The following is a 25,064-nucleotide window of genomic DNA, read 5'->3' on the forward strand; positions in this document are numbered from 1 at the left end:
CACTTTTTTGATTGAGATCTTTCTATCCATTCTTTCATATGGAGGCAGTTATGACCTGTGTATAAGAACTAAAAGTGCAACATTCATACCAATGCACAGGTGAGCACTAATAATTTCAAGCTAAATGTTTGTTACCTCTATACATATTTAGTGAAATAGAAGTTCAGCAAACTCGTGAGTGATTTGTTACAAGTATAGAACTGTAAACTTTGTTTTCTTAACAGAATTAGTGTCAGTGGAGAGATTTATATAACATCATTATATCTCAATTATGTCTAGTAATCTATCATGGTAAACATTTTCCATGTGTACAAGAGTGCCTTACTTCAAACAGTAATTGCTAGATCTACCACTGAAACAAATAGGAGGTGCCAAGGAATGCTGGGAAGAACTGCAATTGTCCAAATTTTGTCATCCAGAAATTTGATAGAATTCCTATTTTGTATTTTTTGATAGTCACAGGACCAAAGAAGATGAGGGAGAAACCAGTAGCTACCACTGTTTCTGGATCTCATTGAACACCCCACATCTAGGGAGCAAGATGAGTCCTCAGGAAAGCTATATATGGAAAGCATATGGAAAGAGAGAAAAGAAACTTCCTGTTTACCTACTTCAGAAACTTCAGAACAGTCTCACAATTATATAGGTAGACTGTTGTGGTGACTTAGCAGTCCAGTGAACTCTTTTTTTTTTCCTGTAGCTCAGCTCAGCCTCTTTATCATAGGAATCCCTCCTTTGCTTGAGAACGAAGCTACAATTCCCAACAGAGGCACTGGCAGGTTGAACCTGTTTCCAGTTCTTTACTCAGAATCTCTTTATTCTCCTCAGGATGTAGTTTGTGCTGTAAACTATCTGACTTTACCTATAACTTCAACGCACAAAATCTGGTAATTAAATTTGGATGCATTTCAGTCTGAATAAAAGTGTTTATTTTGATTTTCGTACGTGTTTGTCTCAAAACTTGTTCTAAATGTAGTGAGATTCTGACTTGAGGGTTTAGAGATAATGAAAATCTGTGGATTCCACAGGCATCTAGAAAAAATGATAGGAGTTCACAATTACAGTTTGAGGGGACAAAATGGTCAATTTGGAGTTTATATTCAGATAGTAAATAGGCTAGTAACATCCCGAAAAAGTTCAAACATGTCAAGGATGGTTTTCCTGGTAAGCTCACTAAGAAATTTTTTCACTGCACTCATTTTGAAGTGTGAGATCCTACTGAACGAAAGACATTTTCTTGGCTGTAGGAGTAACTTCATGTTTCCTGCAGTGAAGAGATTTTTTAATTTTTTTTAATTTTAGTAGGAAATTAAATTCTGTTTGTAATCTGATTTAGAAAGTAAGTAGAGATACAAATAGCCCTGTTTTTAGTAGTCAAGTAACAATATACTTGTAGGCCAAATACATGAATTTGAAGATGATTAGTTAATCTGAAAGCCAACGAAAGGGGATATATCAAATGTGTAGGTAACAATGCAATTCTAGTGCTTAATTTCTAAAATAGATAACTTTTGTCATGAATGAGTAATAGCAGTTTTAAGAGACTCTTAAAATAAAGGTTCCAAATGTATGAATTGATGTAGCTGTCTCATTTTTAAGCTTCAAAGAGTAAAGAAGGAGTTGCAAGCAGAGCATGAACGAAATAAGCAGGAGTTACAGGATTCTGTACGGCGTGCCAGAGAAGAATGTGCTCACCAAATTGAGCTAGAAAGGTCAAAAATCAAACAGATGGAAGAAAACAAGCTTCGCCTACAGCAGCAGGTATGTGCATTTAAATGTTTAGTCTCTACCATTTAAGTTTTTTATTATTTTAAATAAGGATGTTGAGCAGCTAGCTGTATTGAGGCAATTTGGGAAATACTTTGTCCCCAGCTGTTCAGTGAACTACATGCTGGATCCACCTTTGTCGATCTTGCTTCATAGTAGGGCCAGTTTGCAATGCAGTGATTATAATTTCATTTTGTAAATGCTGAAAATCAAACTGCGATTACAAGCATATGTTGTTTGTAGAACTGCAGTGTACAGTTCAGTAACTTTTTAATAAATTATTAAAAATTAATGTATATGAGAATATCTAGGAAGCTTGACTTTGCAGTTCATTTTATGATTCCATTGCAAAAAAAAAATCACTTTGCCATCTTTGGGGGTGGGGAAATTATCTTGATGTTATGATCTTCTGTTTTGATAATGGAACTTTAATTAGACCAGGAAAATTTATGCTATGTTCTGTTGTCCTGCATGCTATCTTTTACACTAATGGCAAGACTTGCCTAATTATTTTTTTGTTGGCTGTTAAAGAATTCTATGAAAATTCAAGTTACTATCAGCTTTTTCTGAAGCAGTTACAATGTTTAGAAACTTAATATAAGCATATTAGATCTTAGTAATAGTTAAGTATTTTTCAAAGTACTTAGTTTATGTATGGGAGGTACTTGCTTTGGTGTTTACCAAAACAGACATACTGTATCAGACCAAGAGTTCTGTTGCAGCAATGGCTGGATTTTGAGGTGTAAAAAAAATAACAAAGGACAAGTAGAAAATACAGTCTTGCTACAACTAGGATTACCATTGAGTTACATCTAACCTGACTGAGAGGCTGCATTTAGTATTTACTAGCTGTCAGTGAAAGTATTCGTTAACTCATCTGATCCCTTTTTAAAAAATTTTTGCTTTTAGAATTGCAACATCCTGTGTCAGTGAGTTCTGTAGTTTGTGCTATTTAAAAAAAAAAATAAATCTCATGTTCATTTAAGGATTACTCATTCATATTAAGCAAGAAGCTTTAAGTGCCTGTGTTACATGCCGTTCATGATTTCATAGGTCTGTCATACTCAATTTGCAAACACGAGCATCACTGTGTTTTGTCTTACCTTGTATTAAAGTTATGCTTTCTAGCTGATCATCCTAGTTCTTTCCGTGCCATTCCTACTATTTTGAATCGCCCTTTGTGCTTCAGTATGATGCAGTTGTTCCACTTAGTCTTCATGAGACAACAAACCTCCTTGCTTTGTTGGGGGGGGGGGTTAGGATGGTTTGTCCTCTCTGTAGAGCCTCACTGTGGGATAACTCAGTTTTTAATGTGCACAGGCAGAATTTTCTTATTGCTACCAGCTCTGACAGTCTTATTATCCTACCTTTTTGATTATGTTTTTTTGTTTTGCTTTTAACAAAGAACATTCTGGAGTAAAGTGGGAAGAATTCTAAGGCATGTACACTAATTCATCCCTTACCCGTTAGTTTGAAAGAGATGTGTATTTACACAATTTTCACATGAAGATCTGTAGAGGTTTCTAAATATCTAACTTGTTCGGAGATGAGCCCTACCATGTACAAGAGATTAGTTTCTGAACCATCCACTTTGAAGAATATCACTTTTATTCTCTGAATAGAGAAGTTGTGCTTTTGTATGATTTGTGCACTACCCTAACAGTCTGCAGTCTGAGGTCTCGTGAGAAATTCCATTTTTTAAAGCATTTGCAGAAACAAACAATAATTAAACATTAATGTGGAAGTTCTAGGGTTAGTTTGCGTTTTTCACAGCTGATGAAACTGGCTGCTGTTCTTATCATTGACATCATGGCCATATGCCTGTGTTTTTAAAAAGAAATTGGTGAAAATATTGTCAAGAAACAATAGTATCTGTCAAAGTTGGCTGCCATCTCTTTCTGTGGAAAAATAACTGCAGTGAACTGTTTTTGTATGGTTTCTTATACGGCATCTTTGCATTCTTACATCAATTTTATACAAATAAATTCTATAGAAAGTGCAGAAATTTCTTGTGGAAGAATTATTGAGGTGACTCAATTAGAAGATCAGGGAACTGAAACATTGATGTACTAATAAAAGAAGTTGCAGGCTTTTAAACAAATGAATTTTCTGAAGCATTTTCACCCAGTATTCTAAACTTAGATACAATTCAGGAAACATTTGCATTAAGTAGTTAAAACAAGTTGCAGTTGTTATCAATTCTGTAGTGGAACGCATCACTTTTGTCAGGTGTATTAAGGGCTTTCTGGTTGCGTAACCTTTATTCTTCTGTTATATCATTCTATCATTAAAGCTCTCTTATTAGATGTTTTTTCAATGTTATTAATACAGTATAATGAAAAAAGTAGCTATTAAGCATTTAACTTACATAGTTTTTTGTAGCAAAGTAATACAATCATATAGGCTACATTTTTCAAATTACCCATTTTAAGATGAAAATCAAAGCTCTCTTTTTTATGGTATCTTTGTGAAAGTCTGTAAATAGTGAGGATAGAGGTACATGCATTGTCATTAGTCGCTGAAGTCTTTTTTTCAACCTTTTAAATCACTATTTGGCTGTACAAAGTATTAGTTGTTTCCTCTCCCAGACATTCCTAAACAAGTTATGCTTGTGAAAGCGAGTCAGTAATAAAACTTAATACAGCAGATAACACTAGCATTCTTTAAAAGTTGTGTGTAAATCTAAATAGTTTTGTGTTCTGTATTTTTTTGCAAGTCTATTTTAGAAATGTGAACAGAAGTGTTTATAAATCTTTGTTTTGTATGAGGAGAGACTTGTTTTTTCTTTCCAGTACAAAGCAAAAATCATCTTTAATTTTTTTTCTTATTAAAATATTGCTGTATGGCATCATCAAGAAATTATTAATTATGAATATGTAACTCCTAGTATCTGTTTTGTATCTGTTTTAATGTAGCTTTATGAAGCAGAAAATAAGCATAAAATTTTGGAGAAGGAGTTCCAGCAATACAAAGAACAGCAAAGTAGTAAACCAGAAATCCAACTACAGTCGGAAATAAATCTCCTCACTTTAGAAAAGGTATCTTGAATTTTTTTAGTCTTTAAAAACTGTCACAAAGCATGAACCTGGCTATCTTGTCCATTTTGTTTTACTTTTTCCAACAATGTCTTCAACTAAATATTCGCACAGAGTTAAGGCCAACAGTGGTCTTATTTCTGTAGAGGAAGCTGTGGTGAGGCTAAGGCAGGAAAAACTGACCTTAAATAGGTCAAATGCATTATTAGTGCCATGATTTGTACTTGGGACTCTGAGCTTTCTATTCATAAAGTTTAAGAAGAGTTTCTTGTAAGGGTTGATTGAGACTGTGTGTTTCTTTTTAAGTATTTCTGAAAACAGATAGGTTACTTATCCATGGAATGGAATTACCATCAAAAGTTGATTTGTTCGTATGCTGCACATGCCTTCAGTAGAGGATATTCTACTTAAGATGCCCATATCTGTGGTTTTAATTATGCCCAGAATTATTGAAAGGTCTGAGTAAAATAGATTATTCTGAAAAAATTATACCATGCTTTTTTGCACAAAATGCACTCATATAGTGTGTAGCTAGTCTGGATATTACTGTATGGTTGAATAGCTTGTAATAATGCAAGCAGGTGATTCAAAATATTTGCTTGTACAGACTTCTTAAATTCCTAACTAAAATATTGTTAGGCTTACTTTTCATTTAAAAAAAAAAATCTTCACAAATCTAGTGCTAAATAGTCCTTGTCCAATTAAAAAAAAAAATACTGTTTCAGGTTTTTTTAATCGAAATGCTTCATTTTTCAGGTAACCATGTTGTGTAGTTCATACCTATTTTCATATGCGTTTTAGTACTGGAATATTTTTTGCACAATGCGATGAATTATTTTTGGTGAATTGTATAACATGTTTTTAAGATTTATTGTTTAGACTAAAACCAGAGATACCCAAAACGTATACATATATTTTAAAGAATGGTTAGAACAGAGGTGTATTTCAGAGGAAAGAATGTAACACATCTTCCATCAGCTCCAGGAAAGGAAAAAAAGTAAGGTATACACCTTTTAAAGGCAAGATTTGTGCAAGATTTGTCCATCAACGTTCCTGTTAAATTAGAGCTTATAATCTTACTTTAGAAAAGAGAGGGTGTGTGTGTGGGGGGGGGGGGGGGGGGTGGAGAGGGGAGGTTACTAATTTGAGAATCTTAAATTTAAAAGGTTACATCAGTAGATTTAGTGCTAATAACTAATCTTTTTCTTTTGTATAGACAGCTATCCAATAAAAATAAAGCTATATTTTAAACAAGAAAATGTTCATGTGCCATAATATTTATGTTACATTATATAACAGCTTTAGATGATGTTGTATGTTACACTACATAAACACTTTTCTTAAACCAGACCCTTTGTATATATACATCTTTCAGTGATTGTTACTGCTGTTATTGCTTCAGCTGATACGGTTTTAATTGCTTTTAGGTTGAACTTGAAAGAAAGTTGGAGTCAGCTACCAAGTCAAAGCTTCACTACAAACAACAGTGGGCAAGAGCTTTGAAAGAACTTGCAAGGTTAAAACAGGTATGCAGGTTTTTTTCTTTCATCATATGAGACAATCAAGTTCATGCAGTGTTGGAAGCTATTTACAGTTACTGTTAATTACTGGCTGTTTCATTGTTTAGTGTTTTGTTTGTCTCCGTAAAATTCAAGCTCTGAGCTTTTTGCAGAAGTCAGTAGAATAGCAAAACTGTTTTGAGTTTGACATTAAATTCAGGGAAGAACACAGCTCAGGTCAACAAAGAAAGCTGGTTTATCTGAAAGCAGGTGTGGTTCAAAAAAGAAACATTAATTAATCTAATTCCTGGTAAAGCTCAGTCACCACTACGAGAGAACATGCTTTGACCATCCTGACAATCTTGGTCAGTAACATTCCTAACTGTTCTGTATTTTAATTGTAAAATGAACAAAGAGTAGAAATTAAAACCAAAAATCGAAACAATAGTTTAAGACTTGCTGAATGCTGTAACATGAAGTAAATTTGCAGAAGAAAAGTGAAATTGAAGATGAAACATTTTGCTTCTGCTTTTGGAAATCCTAATCCCTGAAACCAATGTGGCAAGTTTTTTTTACTGTTCTGATAGATCTACTGTATACATATATACGGTCATATGTATGTAACTTAAAGTAGCTTAAAAATACTCTGTTCAAAGTTGCAGCAGTAACAGTTTCATCTGTACTGAATGTATATACTTTTACTTCCGTCGTTGCATCTTTCACTAATTACAGTAAACTTTAACTAAGCAGTATATGTAAGAGTGGCAAGCATTTCCATTGTCTGTGACAAACTAATAAATCACTAATCCAGGTTGCTGAACAAACACTGACACAGACCTAAGCCTTCAGAATTTAAGTTTAGTAAAAGGTATTTATTACTTATCTTCACATTTTTTGTGAAGTGGGATGGTACTTCTTAAGGATTATAGTTCCTGCTTCATTCCTGTTGTGTTTTTTTCTTTCTGGAAAGTAAAAACTACCCTCCATTTTCTAACTGATTGTTACTTTTTTAATTCTCTTTACTCAGGGTGTTAGCTGTTTTCAATCACTATTAAAAACTAAACATTATCTGTCTTCAAATTTCCTTTTTGCCTACTGATAAAAGGAGAAATTTTCCTCTCCAATTTCTGACACACTGCACTTGGCAAAGATGATAGAAGGAAGAACATAAATCTCATAAATCTCATCTTTCTGATGAAGATTTCTTCAGCAGCCATGAAATATCCTAGCTATTTTTTCTTAATGCCAAATTTAAAAGTTCCCTGTAGAATAAAGGAAAACATTGTTGGTTGCCAGATTAACACAGAGTATATCATCATGAAGTTCTTATTATGAATTTCATCACAGTAGACCTGATGATCTGAATTTAGTAACATATGTAGATGGTTTCAGCTGACCCCCATTAATGAAAGTCTGAACTATAAAATAAGTTGGCGTATACAGTGAATTATGCTACTTAAGACTTTTATAGAACAGAACAAACCCTTTAAAAGTGGTTTCTTGTGTTTTTATACTCCCATGCTTCATCTTATACTTAGTCTATTGACAAAGGATTTAAGTGACTTTGAAGAGTCAAATAAAAGCCAAAGCAGAGCTGATCAAAAAACATTTACTGTGTTTTAAATATAAATTTGGAAAGTGTTGCTTCAGGAATTCTAGATCTGCTTTAGTTCAGATGATTTGTGCAATTGCACATACTTTGACCAATTTCTTGTTTAAATTGGATTAGTACCATGTTAATTTTGCGTTGCCTCTGGTGAATAGCCACAGGGCTGTAATCTGTGCCAGTAATTTGTCACACCAAAGCTCTCTAGAGAACTATACAAAACATTTGTGTAGTGAGGATTAGACGCTGAAAGCCATATCTTAGATTGTTAATAAATGTTAATGACAAAACCCAGCTGGTAAGTCTTGGAAATGAGATCTAATGCTTTGCACCCATTGCCAAAAAAATGTTTAAACAGAGATTTCCATTACTCAAAGGTGACCTAGTACAGTCAATTTGTGAATTAATTAATATAATAATCTACAGGCTAAGCATTTAGTAAAATGCTCTTCTGATTTGCAACCATAAAAGTCAATGTTTCCGTAATTAAAAAGTTTCCTTTTACTTTGGAACTAGTTGTTAGCACACATCTGTGGCTTTATATTTTGCAGAATGAGATATGCACTACATAACTTAGAAAATGATGGGACTGTTAATAGAACATGCTCTGAACTTCTCCATGTCTGGTAATTTGAATGTTTAAAAACAGTGCCAGTGGTAAGGAAAAAGACCTGAGCAAATGAGGGCACATATATATCACCTGTGCTTAGCAAAACAGAAGTTAATTGAATTTGAGCACAGTTTGTAAAGCTGAGTGAAAATAGTAAGCTGGGTTACATTCTGGTGAAATCTTGTTTAGTCCCTTTTACTTACTCAGTGCAACTATATGTAAGTACTTTACTTATATCCCTATTCACCTTTAGGAAGACAAACTTCAACAAGTTAGCTACATAGCTGTGCTTATCCTAGTAGGTTTTGTTATTTCCAGAGGTTTCAAAACCTGACTTCTAAAGCTTACTGGCAAGGAAAGTCTGAACCTACACAAACAAGACGTGCGTAGTTCTATGTGTGAGCATTATTACTGAAAATAATCAAACCACTCACACAATGCTGTGGAGATCTCAGGTACTAAATGGAGTGCAAGAAACAGTATTTTAAAACAAATACCAAAGCTAGCAGGAATTTCATTTTCAGCAGATGATAGTCTGATAATCTAGAAAACCAAAACAATCTCAAAGTGTACATACATACAGTATTCAGTGTTCTGGGAGAAATATTTTTTAATGAAGTCTTTTATTGTCTTTGTGTCCTACAGATCTGCTCGAACTAACACTGATGCATTTATTTAAAACAACATAGATCTTATTGGTTGGTTGACATTCACTCTATCTTGTCCAGCCTCCTGCTTATCCACTTAGTAATTAATTTGATTAATTTATAAGTAATTTAGCCAAGGATGGGTTATAAATCTTTGCTTAAAAAAAAAAAAAGAAAAAAGGAAAAAAAAAAACAACAGTCGGAGGTCCAAGTCTTGGTTAAAAACTGTGTCTTGAAACCATCCAGGCCCTCCTACTGACTTGTCAGCTCTGGGTTATTTTCAGAAAACTTTACTTGAGTTCCTTAGCTTCAATCGTAAGTTTTCCCACAGACTTGCATGGTATGTGTGAGTGGGAGAGTGAATAGTGGCTGCTATTTAGCCATTGTTTAGTCTAGTGTATGTATGTTTACATCTCCCTTTTGGATTTATAGGCAGCTATGGCAAAATAAAGATTGTGCTTCCTTGATTGAAGAGCCTCTTAACTAGAGCACCTGGCGGCACAGAGGGGTTCTTTTACAATCTGATTGTAATTGAAATTTTTGTTTTCTTAATAGTGGCTAATTTTTATTTAATGCTGATTATTTCTCTAGTACTATAGGCTTCAAAACATGATTGAAGGTCCCACCATGCAAACTCCTAAAACAATATTCTTGTTCTCAAGTACTACGTTAGAGATGCAAACCAATGAAGGAAAGCAGTAGAACACTGAATTAAATGATCTGATAACTAGCATGTGGCCTTAAGGTATTGTTTGGCTTGGCTTTGTTTGGGGTATGTAAGAGAAAGATGGCAAAACATCAAATTAATAAGAAAAAGGAATATTGATAAGTTTCCTTTTTCCCGTCTTTAAAAAAAAAAAAAAAGTAAAAGGGGATAGCATGACTAACAGTGTTGAGAAGGTAATGGAGGAAAAGGTACCTGTGCCAACTAGGTGTATTACAATAATAATTTCCAGATGGTTAAAATTAAAAGTAATTTGCAGATAGTTTTCTTGATCATCTGTTGTTGCCTTGCTTTGGGATGGTGGGTGTTGATAGTCAGGAGGTAATGCAAGGATACGGTATTCAGAGTTTCTAGTGGGTCTTACATTCTATCCACACAGCTGCTTTTAGTCCAGCAGCTAAGGATTCTGGAGTGGTCCCTTACCTGAAATCTTAAAAAGCAAACTTCAAGTTTCTAGATGTTGTTTAAAACTCTAGGGGTTCTTATTCAGGCTTCAAACAGCTTGACGGGGTACGGTAAGAAGTTAGGAATAAATATAAAATGTAACTTATTGTAGGAGCATATTCTCTCTGAAATAAGACCTATCATAAAAAGCCTTCACAGCGTGAATTTTGTGTGTATGTATATACTTACGTGCCCTGAGGAACAATTAAAAATGCTTTGTATTCAATTATATCCTTGTTTTTAAACTTCAGCATACACAGAATAGAATGAAAATGTTACACATGAGGCTAGAAATGCTGGACTTCACGTTACTAGTACTGTATTGTTTTATTAATATTTCTTCTTTTTGAAGATTGCACAGTAAATTCTGGTAAATCGTAAGTACTGCTGTGAAGCAGAGTTCCTTCTCTGGTTTAAAAATAAACAGTGCTTATGCATCATTAAATTGTGTTTGGAAAAAAGGGATTTTAGAGCCTGAGTGTCTGTTATAAAGTAGTACCAGTCACCTCTGTGATGAATAAGAAATACTTCTTTTTCTCCCACTGTAACAAGTCTTATCTGTCTCTGAACATATCAGAATAAAGCAAATTAATTCAAAATAAGCATACTTCACTTCTTATCAAACAAGTGTTCTAAGTTCTTTGCGATCTTCTTGTATTGATGGATTATTAGGAATTGAGTTTCTATTGCTGTTCTGAACATCATACAAAGAACAAGTTTGCTGTTACTCACCCTACAACTTCTGTTAGACTTAAAGGAGTCAGAGACGAATATTGGGAAATACATTTCAAAGTCTCACAATATGAAGTGTGTAACATTCACATTACACACAGGATCCATCCATCATAAATGAAACGGCAAAATCTCTTGTCACTTGCTTTCATGTATTTTCTGAGTTGGACTAGTCTTAAGCTAAGTGCTAGGGAAATCTTGCCTCAGAAAATACTGTTTTTTTAAAAAGTAGTATTTTCTAGATAAAGGTCATATTATTCAGGGTAATCTGTACCTCTTAAAATGCTACAGAAATTCTTGTTTTTCACTGTTACAGGACTAAAATTAACTCAGTTTCCCTCATCACTCCCAAACAAGGCAATGACATGGAATATTTGTCATATCTATATCATAATTGTATTAGTAACCACATTGAACTTCAAAATGCACTTTTCTGAAAGGAAGTCTTATGCAGTGTTGTCTTTGGAGACAAAATACACTGATAAGAGTTTTTCTACTTTATGGAGAAAAGGAGAATGTAGCACTCTTTATTCACCCTTACTTCCCTCCAAATCTAGGGATATCTTAAGCAATGAACATGCTCACTAGGAACATTGATTTTTATTTTCTTGAACACTTTTCCAAGAGAAATATGAAAAGAAACACAAACTGAACAAAAGTTCCTTCAGAAAGGGTTTTTTGTTCTTGCATCTTCTTGGCTTTTACATTCTTTCTTTCCCCTTTTTTGGTGTTACTAAATATAACTAAGTATGTCTTTTCATCAAAAAACTTACTGTTCTGAAACTAGGTACTTAGTGAGGGCAGAAAGGATGAAAATACTAAATGGGATTCCTTCTGATCAGTCAAAGGATTGGGAATTTTCTGTCATGTGCCTGATTGAGTTTAGGATTTTCTGTTAATATTCAGAGAATGTACTTCTTTCAGAGTTTAAAACACTCTTTGCTATCGATCTGCCACCATAAGCATGTTGCTGAACAATATAAACCCCTGGATCATTGACATTTTCTGCCTCAAGATAGTAAAGTATCAACTTGTAATGAAATCTCTATTCTCAGGCCAACACAGTTGTCTTCACTCTGAAATTGCAACTGTAGGAACACTTTCAAAACTTTACATTGAGATCTGAGTAATATTCTACAAACTGAAGGACTGGGTTAAAATACTTCTGTTAAGTATGGTCACAGCTGTTTGATTTGTGTATATTATGTACCTCATTATAATCTGTTTAGAAAGTAGGCAAGGGTGCCATTTTGTCCTGGCCTGTTGAAGTCTTGTTGTGCTAATGAGTGTTACTCTGCATTAGTCTTGAAGTATTTAACTTTCAGGATATGATTGACAATCTCCCATTAACACCTAGCTTCCTATGATGGTAGACCTAGTTTAAAACTAGGAGCAATTAGAGCATGTATTAACTGAGCTGCAGGGCAAGATTTCTTTTTCAAAAAAAAAAAATCATCCTGTTCTCAATCTGCAACAGTTCAGTGGACTGAAGCTAATCATATCTATACATCAGTGTAGATAAGGGCTAGAAAAGGAGACGGTAGCAGTTAAAACTCCTTAAATCTCCTTTTTTTTTTCTGTAGATCTGGATTTCTGACTTCATGTAAGATGAGTGCTCTACAGTGGTGTGGATTTCTTCCTCTGCATGATGTAGTTTGTTGTAAATTGCATTCTCACATAATCTGTTATGTGGCTTCCAAGGCTCTCACTACTCTTAGATGATGCCAACAGGAAAACCCATCAGACATTCATGTATCAGACATTCAAATTCTGCTTTTGAATTTTGTTTATGCGGTCTATGCTATATCTACAGCAGGATTATATAGAACAAGTTTCTTCAGATTTACTGTCAAGAAAAGTAGCTGGTCAGCAGACCAAATTACTAGATTCTTTACCTATAGAGCCAGACAAATAGAAATTTCTAGGCTTAATCTACATGTACAGTGCAACAATTCTTCTGTGATTAAATATAGTTTTGAGTAGAATTTTAAATAGAACAGTGTAGAGTTTTAATATACTCTAATCCCTAAAAAAAAAAAAGCACAAAACTGAAAATTTAATCTGAACACTTTTTTTCTGAAATGTGGCTGGCTATATGTTAATTTTTTCCATTTTGAAAAGGATGACAGTTTAACTTGGATCTAGTGAAAGCACCAAGAACAGTGATGGTCTTCAAGTAAATATTGATCTGTTCTCGTATTTCTACACTTCACACAATCAGGGTAATCAGATATGCTGTCTATATTCTATAAATTGGTTGTACTGCAACTTCCGTTTTTATAACAATCTATTTGAGCATACATAACGATAAGCATTTGATCTTACTACTGGCATTTAGCATTTACATGACTCTTAGCCCACTGTGTACTTGAACCCACTGTATACTTGAAATTTGGCTTTATTTCCTGGAATCTGTTGCCTATCCAGATATTTGGAAACCAGAGAATAACATATAAACAAGGCAGCCATATCACCAAGTATATCGAAGAACAGGTTCTTGTGCACTCCACTGTCACCTTCTACTTGCTGTGGAAATGATCAAGGCCTGTCCTTGCTCTGGTCTTAACCTATGAGTAATCCAAGAGAATGAGAGGACTTCCTTGCTGACAGTTTAGTTTTGTGGTTTGCTTGTTGTTGTTTTGTTTTTGTGTCTTAAGAGAAGTTGGAAGTGTGACTTTTCTATGAAAGCTGGATTCATTTTTTCTACTATATCCATGCATCCTGCTAGTTCTGTTTTAGTTGTGTTTTCAACCAATTTCTTCATCAACCAATTTCTTCACTGTGGAAGTAAGTCTTAGTGGTAGATCCCCATTATTCCTAATGCCTCAGAGCAGGAGGAAGGAGTAGTTTTATTCCATTCTATTAAAAAAAAAGAGGGGGGGGGAGTGTTGGGAGGAATAGGATGGAGGGTGGTTTTTCTTGGGGTGTCAATACCAGTTTTAGTGATGGATTACACCTCCAATTTCACTTATACTTTGTTTGGATTTCCGTAGAACTCTTGAATAAATATCAGTTGGCTATAGTGATTTCTTACAATTTGCTATACACATTTGTTGGTTCGTGTTCTAAAACTTATTTTACTTAAACCTATTTTACTTCAATTTTAGCCTGCTCTTCAAACCTGTCCCACAGAAAAATTGCCTCTCACATGGTAATGTTCTTTTGTAATGAACTCTTGATGAGGGAGGAAGGACAATGGTCTTACCTCTTCCAAGTGCTTTTTTTTATACTTTAGCCATCTGTCAGCTGTAGACTCTTGGCAGGATTCCTGCTTCTGGTTTTATTATTATGTATCCCCGTAGCAAATTGTTCTGCAGTCCTTTTGGTATGTGTCACTGAAGTAATAGCATTTAATTTTTATTAAAATATTTCGTAGTCGGGTGCTATGATTACATGTAATCTTGTACAAGTACTTCTGTATCACATTGACTGCTCACATGAACAATGAACGATTAGAGCTTTTGTTTATACCAACTCCTTGTGAAATTTGGATTTTATTACTTAATGATAATAAGGGAGTGCGTAAGATGCTTGGGACTGAGATTCAGAAAACTGCTTGGTTGAAATCAAGGATTAGATTCCTCCAGAAATTATTAGGTTGGCTGTATAATTAACATATTCACACATAAAACAGTTGTCTTTTTGCTGCTGTAATAAATATAAAACATTGTATTAACAGTCAGATATTTCAGATGAAAGTGATTTCAAAATTACAAAGGTAAGCTCACACTTCACAGTATGTCCACATCCAGGATGTTTGTGTAACCTCCTACTTTGTTTTTTTTTTAACTACAAGAACAAATGCCACTTTCCCTCAGGCTTTCTGTTTCATTGAATGTAAGACTGATAGTGTTGAGTTAGCACAGGAGGTCATACAGAAAATGACTGGGAGGAAAACAAGCAGAGAAGGGAACATGCTTGTCATTCAGACACTTCAATGTCAGAGTGGAAGTGGACTACAACTCTAGTTTTGCGGCTCTATACAAGGCACTAAAACAGAAAGTAAACTTAGAACCAAGTAAACCTTTAGAGGGGTTAGTTGGATTATATCCCCTGAATAAGTAACCTAAGGCTTTGCATAGAGCTGGAAAACTCTAAAAGGAAATCTCACCAGAATTTTAGGAGTTCAAGGCTTAAACATGAATTGCAACTTCAGCAAGTCTTGAAGCTTTGATACTAGGCCTTATGGGGGCCAATATTGGGATTTTATGTAGCTACTTACCATTTTGTCATGCATGGTATAATCTATATAAATCATATTAATAATTTATATAAAAACATAACTTATAATACTGAGACTTTTTTGCCATATATCTTCAGCAATTTCACAAATAAGTTTTATGTAAACAAGCTTAAGCCAGTATTTGTAAAGGTTTATCCCTCTTTGTTACTTCATTAATGGAAAGATATCTGTGACTGGGCTTCAGCTGCTCCAGCATGGACAGGTTTATTGCAGTTTTTAATGTCTATAATGCTGCAAGCCCAGTGACTATCACAGCTAAAGACATCCTGTTTAACATCTTTCTTCTGTTACTAGAGACCTAATTGTTGTGATTTCATTCCTGAAGTTTTGCTTGTATCACTATAATTAGCACTTTGACATGTCAACCAAGTTATGTTTTTATCCTTTCACCCATAAGCGTGAACAAGAAAGTGCAATGGCTCGCCTTAAAAAGCAGCAACAAGAGCTGGAGCACATGAGGTTGCGCTATTTGGCAGCAGAAGAAAAAGAGCTGGGGAAAACAGACCGACAAGAGCTGGAGGATATCAGAAATGAACTTAACAGGTATTAAAACACTTGTAAGACTCCCTTCCTGCCTCAGAATAAGAGAAGGTTCAGTTAAATCAAGACTATAATTGGCTGTCAGTCTAGTAAAAGAACACGTTTTAGTGTCCCTTAGCTAAAGATGGCACATCTATAAAATTCAGCAGTACTGTATTATAGAAAATCTATGTGTAAGGCCACATTGTTTTTTTAAGCTAACATAGGTGTATGACACTAGGCATCTTTTCTTCTTTCTCTTTAGAATCTTCAGTTCTAGGGAGAACTGCATTAAGGGAGGGAAAAAAAACAAACATACTATCCATATTTTGAATACATTAAAATTCTAAATCTGTGTAGTGCTGTCCTCCAATGGCTGTCTGCAGTGATTCTGTACACTGAAGCCTTGTAGCCTGAGTGGTATTTGCATTATCAAAATATGAGCTTTGGTAGCAATTACTATATGTTATGTATGCAGATTTAAAAAAAGTGTTTTCAAATCGTAGCTATTATATTATGTCTTTCATTTACAGTTTTCCCTTAATTTTACTACAGAGAAGTTATTTGTTCCAGATTTCTTTATTTTACTAACTACTTCAGTTAATATATTATTTCATCTGAAAATCAAAGCAGTTTTTAACAGTCATCCTCTTACCTTCCATTTTATTAATGCCAGGCTAAAGCAACAAGAAGAAGAGAGAAAGCAATTGCAAGACATTAGAGATAATTCTGCTGGTAGAGTGGATAGTCCTCATTCTAGAAAATTAAATGAGAACATGGATGATTATCTCTCTCGTCTGATAGAAGAGAGGGATACCTTGTTGAGAACAGGCGTCTATAATCATGAAGACCATATTGTAAGTGAGCTTGATCGTCAAATCAGAGAAGCTATTGCAAAAAGGAATACCACTAGATAAAAGCATACAAAAAGCTGTTTAAAATAGCCTAAACTTGAACAGAGTAACTGATTTTTAAACCACCTTCTGCAAAAACGTATAGTCATGCTTAAATTTTGCACATTTTTAGCCATTTTTGAAGTCAAGGTAAATATTTGCAATTCATGATGTTAAGCACAGTTGAGTTTTACAGGGAGTGGCTGTTTTTAATGTTTTTATACTCATATAAATATGTAAATATATTTATCTTGTGTATTTTCCTCTGAAACGTTTTCTACCTCTTTGTACCACCGTGTCTAGGTTTATTTTTAATATTTTTTTATAATTATTCTAAGCTTTTTGGTCAATACTGTCATAACTTATTTAAATTTTTGTAAAAAGGGGTCTTCAACTATAGTAGGAAAAAATCACATTAGCTGTTTTCCCTGATAGAATTCTTAATTCTGACCCAAAATGAATCACTTGAACTTGACATGTCACTTTCTATTAAATCACAAGGTAATCAACCTTTGCTTTGGTAACTGTAGTTAAGATAGCAAGTTCTGTAGTTAATACTCTTTCAAGAGTCAAGGTTTTAAATGGAGAAGAAAACTCAAACCTTATGAAAATGATTGAAATATTAAGTAACTAGTATGAATTGTACAGGATGAAAGTTCCTTTGTCCTAGCAGTTTTGCACATAAGCCTGTAAGGGTGAATCCAGGAGGGTAAAGCCCTGGTTCAGGAGTAAACATGCATTATATTCATCCCTCAAAACAAAAGATACATAAATTCACTGAATTAGTACCTCAAATGTTGAACACTTGCATAAGAAAGCTTTTCTAAGTAAAGATTTTTTCCTTAATCAAGACGTGGTCATTTTATGATTCCTTAACATATATTTCAATGCATGTTTTCTCATTGCCACTTAAATTTTATGTAGTACTTGACTGAAGTATGAAAAAGATAGCCTCAAGGTGTTGAATGCCACAACAGAACTCAACAAGAAGTGTTAGTATGTGCATAATCAGTTGAAATAGTTGTTTTTTTCCAAACTTCATTCTGTGTCAGTTATTTTAAAATCATTCATGTGGATCTAGTTAATTATATAAACGTACAACACTGTTTTTTCAATGGGGATTTTTGTCTGTCCTGTTGGTACAATGTTTCTGAGTATTGAAAAAGTCTTAGGTATCTTTGTTCATCTAAAGCATAATAATTCCCATGCAAAAAAAATTTACATAAAATCTGTGAACATCTATAGACATGGCTATATATGTATTGCCTTCCTGTTTTGTATGGTATGAATTATATAGAAAATAGACTTAAAATTGCATCTGACTTTGCCCCTAAGTGTATTGTTTCTCTTGCTCCCTACCATGGGCTTATCTCCTGCTAAATAAATTGTTATTTAGGGCCTATAAAGTTTTAAACTAGCCATATAAACTCAGATATCAGATTCTATAAGGAATTACTGATTATCGGTGTCAGACTTCTTAAGAAATGCTTTTGTATTGCCTTGCACACCTATATTTTTTCAAATTAGTGTGCTTAAAAAGATCCTACTCTACTGGTAAAACAAAAAATGTCTTCATAAATCCAGTACAAATCCATAACATGCAATTTTATACATTTTTTTTGTTGTGACTTGTCAATGATGCATGATCATATGCAATTATGGTAAATGAATCAGGAGGGCTTCTATATTGATAGGAAGACTTGCTCAAGACATCCTTCAAATGCTTGCTGATGTGCTAGAAGTGCAGTTTCTTTTTGAAACGCTGGGGGGTGCGTTAGACTTAAAGATCTTAAAGATTGTTTACTAACAACTTTCATAATTGGTGATATTTTTGAACTGATATTGACTTTTCAGGTCTTATTAAATAAAACTCAGATTTTTATTATTAATGATTTCGTGTTTTTTCAACTATGTATTTGAACAAAAACTTTGTTTATTAATATAGGTAATAAGTTAGTCTTTAGTGCTTGAAGCCATAAAGTTGAGAAGTTGATTTTCAAAGTTAACTTTATTTTTGAATTTCTAATCTTTTTCATGGTTTGTAAAGAAAACAGCAGTCATGCTGCTGTAAGGTTTAAAAAAACTTCTAATTGTAGTTTTTGTAGTAAAACAGAATACTGAGTAAAAATCAGAGTATTTAGTAAAATACTTATTACATCACTTTCTTTTAAAATATATTTATAAGCCTGCTATTTAAAGCTGTTTGGGTCACTTTGTCCCCTAAAAGATCAGTATTTACAGGATTAGAAGCATGAGTTTTCTAAGTTTTAAACTTAGATTTTTTTGGTTATACAGCTATTAGTCATAGTTGTTGTGTTCGTTGTTTGTATTGTACACTTTCTCATCCTAATACTTTAGGCTTGATGTTTTGATGTAACTTCTGCAGGAAAAAAAGTTGAAGAGCTTCCATCTAACCATCTAAAGTAGTCTAGAAAACTATATTTGTAGTAGATATATATAGCAGAGGGGAGCTCGGTATGGCTTTTTTATTTTTACATTGAATTCCATTTGGCTTTTTATTGCTACAGAGCCATTTTAAGCATTATAACAATTCAGTGGAACGACTATGTACCACTTTTATCAAAAAAAAAAAAACCAACCCTTAATTTTTACTTTAATCTCCTTCATGACAAGAATAAATACCATTTGAAACAGATGCATGAGATAACAAGCATATTTTAATTTATCCAGCATCCTACTGGAAACTGTCTTCAATTTTCTTCAGTTTCAGTCTTGGTTCCATATTCATTAAAGAAGGGGGATGGGAAGAGGAGCAACAGTTAGGTCCTGCTGGCATTCTGACAGATTCGTACCATTAATTTTGATGCAGCCAGATTTCACTGGGGAAGTGGATGAAATTATTTCATAATAAATAATTTTACTAATATCTTTGTGTAAACTCAAATGCCCATAAAAATAAATAAATGGGGTAGCAGGGGAAAGAAGGGTTGTTCTGTTGATGAATTAATTTAAGCTTTCATCATTCTTATTATTCAGGCACACAATTTTCAATTTTGTCTGAATAAGTAGACTTCAAGACTGAATTATTTCCCGTGTTTGTCCAAATCCAGTCTCTTAAAGACAAATCATTATCCCATCTGAAAATGAGAATATCTAGAAACACTGTTTATGTTAATCTGAAGTCAAAGGATCCCCCACCTGCCTCTTCAGGTACTATAACTAGTTATATGACTAGTTACAGTGATGTGGACTTCCAGGTATTACTGATCTTTACTACCAGAGTTAACTCAAATTACTTGGTGCAGAATTGAAAGCAAAGCAGCAAATCTACACATTTCTACTTCAGAACCTTCATATGGAACATTAACTAAGGCTTTGAGAATCATTTATTTGAAACCAACCTTTTTCACCTTTAAATTATTAGTGTCTATTGAAAAATTTGTCTCTAAATTTTTTGTTACTCAAGCAGTGAAATGCGTTGAGGAAAAATCTGACAAATCACAGAAACAAGAAAAATGTTTTGCTTTGAAGCTAGTTTATTAAAATATGTAGTTACATGATTGATCTTTCCAGTATATTGTATTTTGGGGGGAAGCTGTAACTATTTGTTATAACATTTTAGCAGTTATCCAACACTTTCAACACTAACACACTTTATAAACTGCTGTTGTGGAAAAGAAGCAATGTTATGTCTGGCACTGAGCTTTCAAGTATTCAGTCCGTAGCTCTCCTTCAGTGCAATTTAAATACTTCTCCCTTCCATCCACTGAGATAAACCTTAATGCACAGCTAAAGACGGAAGTCCTTTATCACATCTTCTAAGTGCTACTGAAGTATTTATACCAGTTATTACATATTTACAGAATTATTTATTTTGCTACTACTGTGCCTAAATGATCATGACCTGTGTCAAGGCTTGGATAGGAAGCACTAGCCCCACTATTGTTAAAGACATAACTGTAGAAAGGCGGCTGCATACTTAGATCTCATTTCATTTGTTTCTCCAGGGGGTTGTATTAGTAGTGTTTTCATTAGAAATGTTTTTACAGATGTCGGCTATCCAGATATGAAGTCTCTATGGTGGAGAAGCAGTCAGGAGTTTGGCATTCAGAATAGAAAGAAAAAAGTCAACTTTGAGAGACTAATTTATAGAAAAATAATTTACTGACTTTCTGATGTACAGTAACCCCATGGCGGCTTTAATGTAGAGTAATTGAATTCTTGCAAGTACAGTTATTTTCTGTTTTTAAGAAATGCTACAGCCTGTAGTTCCCCATCACCAAAGACTAAAATAATCCTCATTAATAATGCTTCTGGAAAAATGGCACCCACTACTTTGTAGTCCAGTACTTTTTTTTTCCTTAAGTGAAATACTTGTAGTAGTTTGACGGCATTTTAAACAATTTATGTATTGCTACAAAAAGTTTTGTTCTAACAATATACATAGCAAGTGGATCATTATGGAAGTGTAGTGTTACAAAATGTTTGACTGATAGGGTTTTGATGCAGTTACTGGGACATAACTATTGACAAAGTAATGTGGCATCCATATTTAGAAGTGGGCTTACTCGTGGCAGAGAGAGTAGAACATGGCCCACAGCCTAATGCTGTTTAAACAGCTATTGTACATTGCTCATAGCTTTAGCTGTACTGTGAGAAAACTGTAAAATTGTTTTCAGAGAGGACTGTGACTTACTGTCACTACCAGGGGGTCTCCAGGAAAGCTAGGGAGGGACCATTTATCAGGAGGTGTAGTGATAGGACAAGGGGTAATGGCTTTAAACTGAAAGAGGGTAAACTGAAAGAGGAAAAATTTGCATGTAAGGAAGAAATACCCTACTCTGAAGGTGGTGAGGCACTGGCATAGGCTGCCCAGGGAAGTTGTGGATGCCCTGTCCCTGGAATTGTTCAAGACCAGGCTGGATGGGCCTTTGGGCAACCTGGTCTGGTGGGAGGTGTCCTTGCCTATGGCGGGGGAACTAGGTGATCTTTAAGGTCCCTTCCAACCTAAACCTAAATGATTAGGGCAGCAAAATTAAATTATCAGGTTTTAAGATGAGCAGGCAATCAAGCTAATAAATGTTTTATAGAATTTAGGTTTATGAGGTAATGGTAAGTCTTCAACATTTTTGTGTTCCTTTAATAGCTTAGCATAAGTGAGGGGATTTTTTTTGTTTTGTTTCTGGAGGTACAGAAAATAATTTTTATAGGTCTCACTAAGAGACATTAGTTATACAAGAATGCATACCATCAGTGTTTTCACCTGAGAAGGTTATTTTTGGCAATGAGATTATAATACAATAGATGATGCAGACAAGGGCTGAAAGGCACTGTAAGCCCTTATTTGCTTTATAATCAGAGATATGCCTGAAGGTTGAGTCCTACTCAGGCAAGAAGTTGACATGCACCTTCTCTTCCAAGTAAGTCAGACAATTTAATGGTTTGCTTTTATAGCTAGTATACTAAGCCAATACTGCTGATATGTTTTCATGATTATTAGTGCATATTTGGTGTAAACCACTGAGACCACTTGCTTTTCTAGAATGTGGATGCATATGTTGCTTTATGCATTCTTCCTTACTGATTTATTTATCCTGATTTTTCTGATTATAATCCAATTATTCCACTGAAGAAATGGAGCTAATAACCTCAAAAAAATGAGGAAAAAAAAAAGGCAGGATGTCAAAAAGCAAGACTATGCCACTGCCCTCAAGGAATTAGTAGGTATATCTCCATAGGTGTGTGTACCTCCATGAGCAGGCACTGCTCTTCATGGAAAAACTTGGACTCATCAACAACGTGCTTGTACACATCTGCAGTGACTTTTACTTGCCCCATCCTACCATGTGCTGCAGAACAGCTGCATTTTTTTGAGTCCATGACTGTACTTTCTTATTGTATATGTACAACAAATCATTAAAATGAGCCAAAAGTTTGATCATTCCAGAATGAATACATTTATGCCACTTATTTCTATTTCATTTATGTATATTATCATCAATGCACATGGCATGTAATAACTATAAGCAGAAATAGGTAGCCTTAGCAAGAGGACATCTTAGAATGCATTGTCTTTGCACCACAGCATAAGGACCAAGCAGTGCACTTGTAGCAGTAATTCATGCAATATGGCAAAATCCTTCCTGAACCACTTGTGTGAAGGGGCAGACTGAAGGTTGGGTACACAATGCATGGTTTCTTTGCCCATCTTGGTTGTAGAGAGGGCTCTGTGCTTCAATTGTTCAAACAACAATATGAGAAAAGGGGAGAGTTTTTCTATATAAGTGGTTCACAAACTGCTTTAAACTCAGATTGTATGTTGTGCTGGATACTCACCTAATGCCCTGAAAGGGGTAGTTACTAGCTTCTAGCAGGATATTTCTTCATCAAATAAGTAGAAATTATTTATGTTCTCTAACTCTGCTCTTAGTAGATAAATCAGTATCTTTCATTTTTCTAGCTAATTATGAACTAATTCAAAACATTTCAGAAAAGAAAAAAAGGCAAAAAAATATATATTTCTTATTTATGACTAATTTCTATGTTAAAGAAGCTAAGTTAGTCCAGGGCTGATGCCTCTCAAGGCTGAGTTAACCATTTTAAGAGATGAATAAAATAAAATCAGCTGGGGACGGAGGGGGCAGAAAAAAGTGCAAAAAATGTGGAGTTTTGGGCTCACCATGGACAAGGCTGTATCTGGTGTGGGGCAGTACCATATTGGTAGGATGAAGATTGCTATTTGTTATTCTGATGTTTTGATGAACCGCTAGTTAATGCTTGGTTGTTACAGATGTATGGAAAAGGTCAGGCATTGTTTGCCATGTCCCGTATATTGAGCAAGTAAGTAATTGCAAGGGTTTTAGTGAATACTTTTATAGGAAAATCATTTCCTGACTTATTAGTATTGAAATACTAATAAAAGCAAATCCCTGTTATCCTAACCAACATGACAGATATTGTTGGAGATGAGTCTTGAAGGCGGAGGGAAGCCAACTCTTCACAAGGCAGCTCTCAAGTGCTGTGAAAGCAGTTGGCTGCAGCTGAGCAGGACACCCCCACCCTGGTGCCAAATGTAGCTGTGCCCATGAGGTGGTTGCAAGGTCCCCATCCAGGTCTGGAGCTCAGCATGAGAACTCGGGGGGCACTGGGCCACAGAGAGCAGGAGGAGGAAGCAGCACCTTGCTCCACTGCGCTTGCCATCACGGGGAAAAGCCACTGCCGTTGCTGTTTGTAAAACCTCTACATCTCCCAGCATAGCAACAAGTTCCTGATTATTTTTTTTGGCATTTTTGACTCTTCCCCTTTTTCTTCCATTCTATCACCCGTATGCACAATGAAGAGAGAGGCAGATTTCACCAGCAAACAAATTAATTGGGATGGTTTGCTTATGATGAATGGCAATATATGTATATTAGGTAATATGCAGAGACTTACATGTGTCATTTTATGTATGTTGTACTGAAAGCAATCTTGATCAGATCATTTAAAAAAAATCAGCATCTGCAAAAAAATAAGTCATGTGAGTTTGTTTTAAAAGCAGTTTTCATGCATTAACAGTAGTCTTTCACAAACATCTGAGGTGTTTTGGGAAGGCATTTATTTTTTTTTTTTTGCACTTCCTTTCTTATTTATTGAATAGATTATTCACAACATCTGCACCATCACTCCTGGAAATGTCTCACCACTATAGAAGGAAAGTATCTTAGCTTTAATAAATGCTTGTAGAATAAATAAATAAATGACTGCCCATGTCTTTATTTTGCTTGCTGCTTATTTTACCGCTCCAGTTTCAGATAAAAACGCATTTCATGCTTTATGGAATGCAATCTGTTACAGAGCATGAACAACATACCAACTTGTGTACCACAAAATAACAAGCTTGTATAAGTACAGGCAGGGCTGCTGTTTATACTGCCAGACTCAAACTTCTAGTTAGATAATTTTTGGCAGTGAAAGCACCCAGTCTGTTACTCATATACCAGTTAATCCTGACTTAAAAAAAAAAAAAAAAATCAAGTCCATTTAGGGCCTCTAAAATCTTAGCTTAACTTTTACACTATGGTAAGAGATGATTTAGGATATGTCACGTTAATTGCTATAGTTCTTAAAATCTTTCTTGTGTGTTAAGCATCAGGTCTTTAATCACTGTGTTTTTATACCAGTTTGCAAATGAATACCAAATCAAATGAACTACAAAGCAACTTTCAGTGGGCTTGGTTCAAAATTTGTTTTATTTGAACTCACAAGAGAAGAGAAAACAGGAATTTGGTGTTGTTTTCTTACGGAGGAACAAGGTCTATTGTGAATAATAACAGTATGAAGTAAATAGATTGCCCCATGCAATTTGAACATATATATGTGTATTTAAATACACAGATGAAAGA

The 25,064-nt window shown here is 34.5% G+C and overlaps 1 protein-coding gene across 2 annotated transcripts in view; it reads left to right on the forward strand.

Moving 5' to 3' along the window:
• CEP120 (centrosomal protein 120) overlaps window positions 1–18,604 on the forward strand; it is a 40,279-nt gene extending 21,675 nt beyond the window's left edge. For both annotated transcript variants that reach the window (XM_040541166.1, XM_040541167.1), the window contains exons 16-20: window positions 1,600–1,761; window positions 4,683–4,805; window positions 6,230–6,328; window positions 15,705–15,850; window positions 16,503–18,604. In XM_040541166.1, the coding sequence (XP_040397100.1) occupies window positions 1,600–1,761; window positions 4,683–4,805; window positions 6,230–6,328; window positions 15,705–15,850; window positions 16,503–16,743 (771 nt within the window). In that variant the 3' untranslated portion in view covers window positions 16,744–18,604. The remainder of the gene's footprint in view (window positions 1–1,599; window positions 1,762–4,682; window positions 4,806–6,229; window positions 6,329–15,704; window positions 15,851–16,502) is intronic.
• The last annotated feature ends 6,460 nt before the right edge of the window (window positions 18,605–25,064 follow it).

Source organism: Cygnus olor, chromosome Z, assembly GCF_009769625.2.
Source record: "Cygnus olor isolate bCygOlo1 chromosome Z, bCygOlo1.pri.v2, whole genome shotgun sequence".
Lineage (NCBI taxonomy): Eukaryota > Metazoa > Chordata > Aves > Anseriformes > Anatidae > Cygnus > Cygnus olor.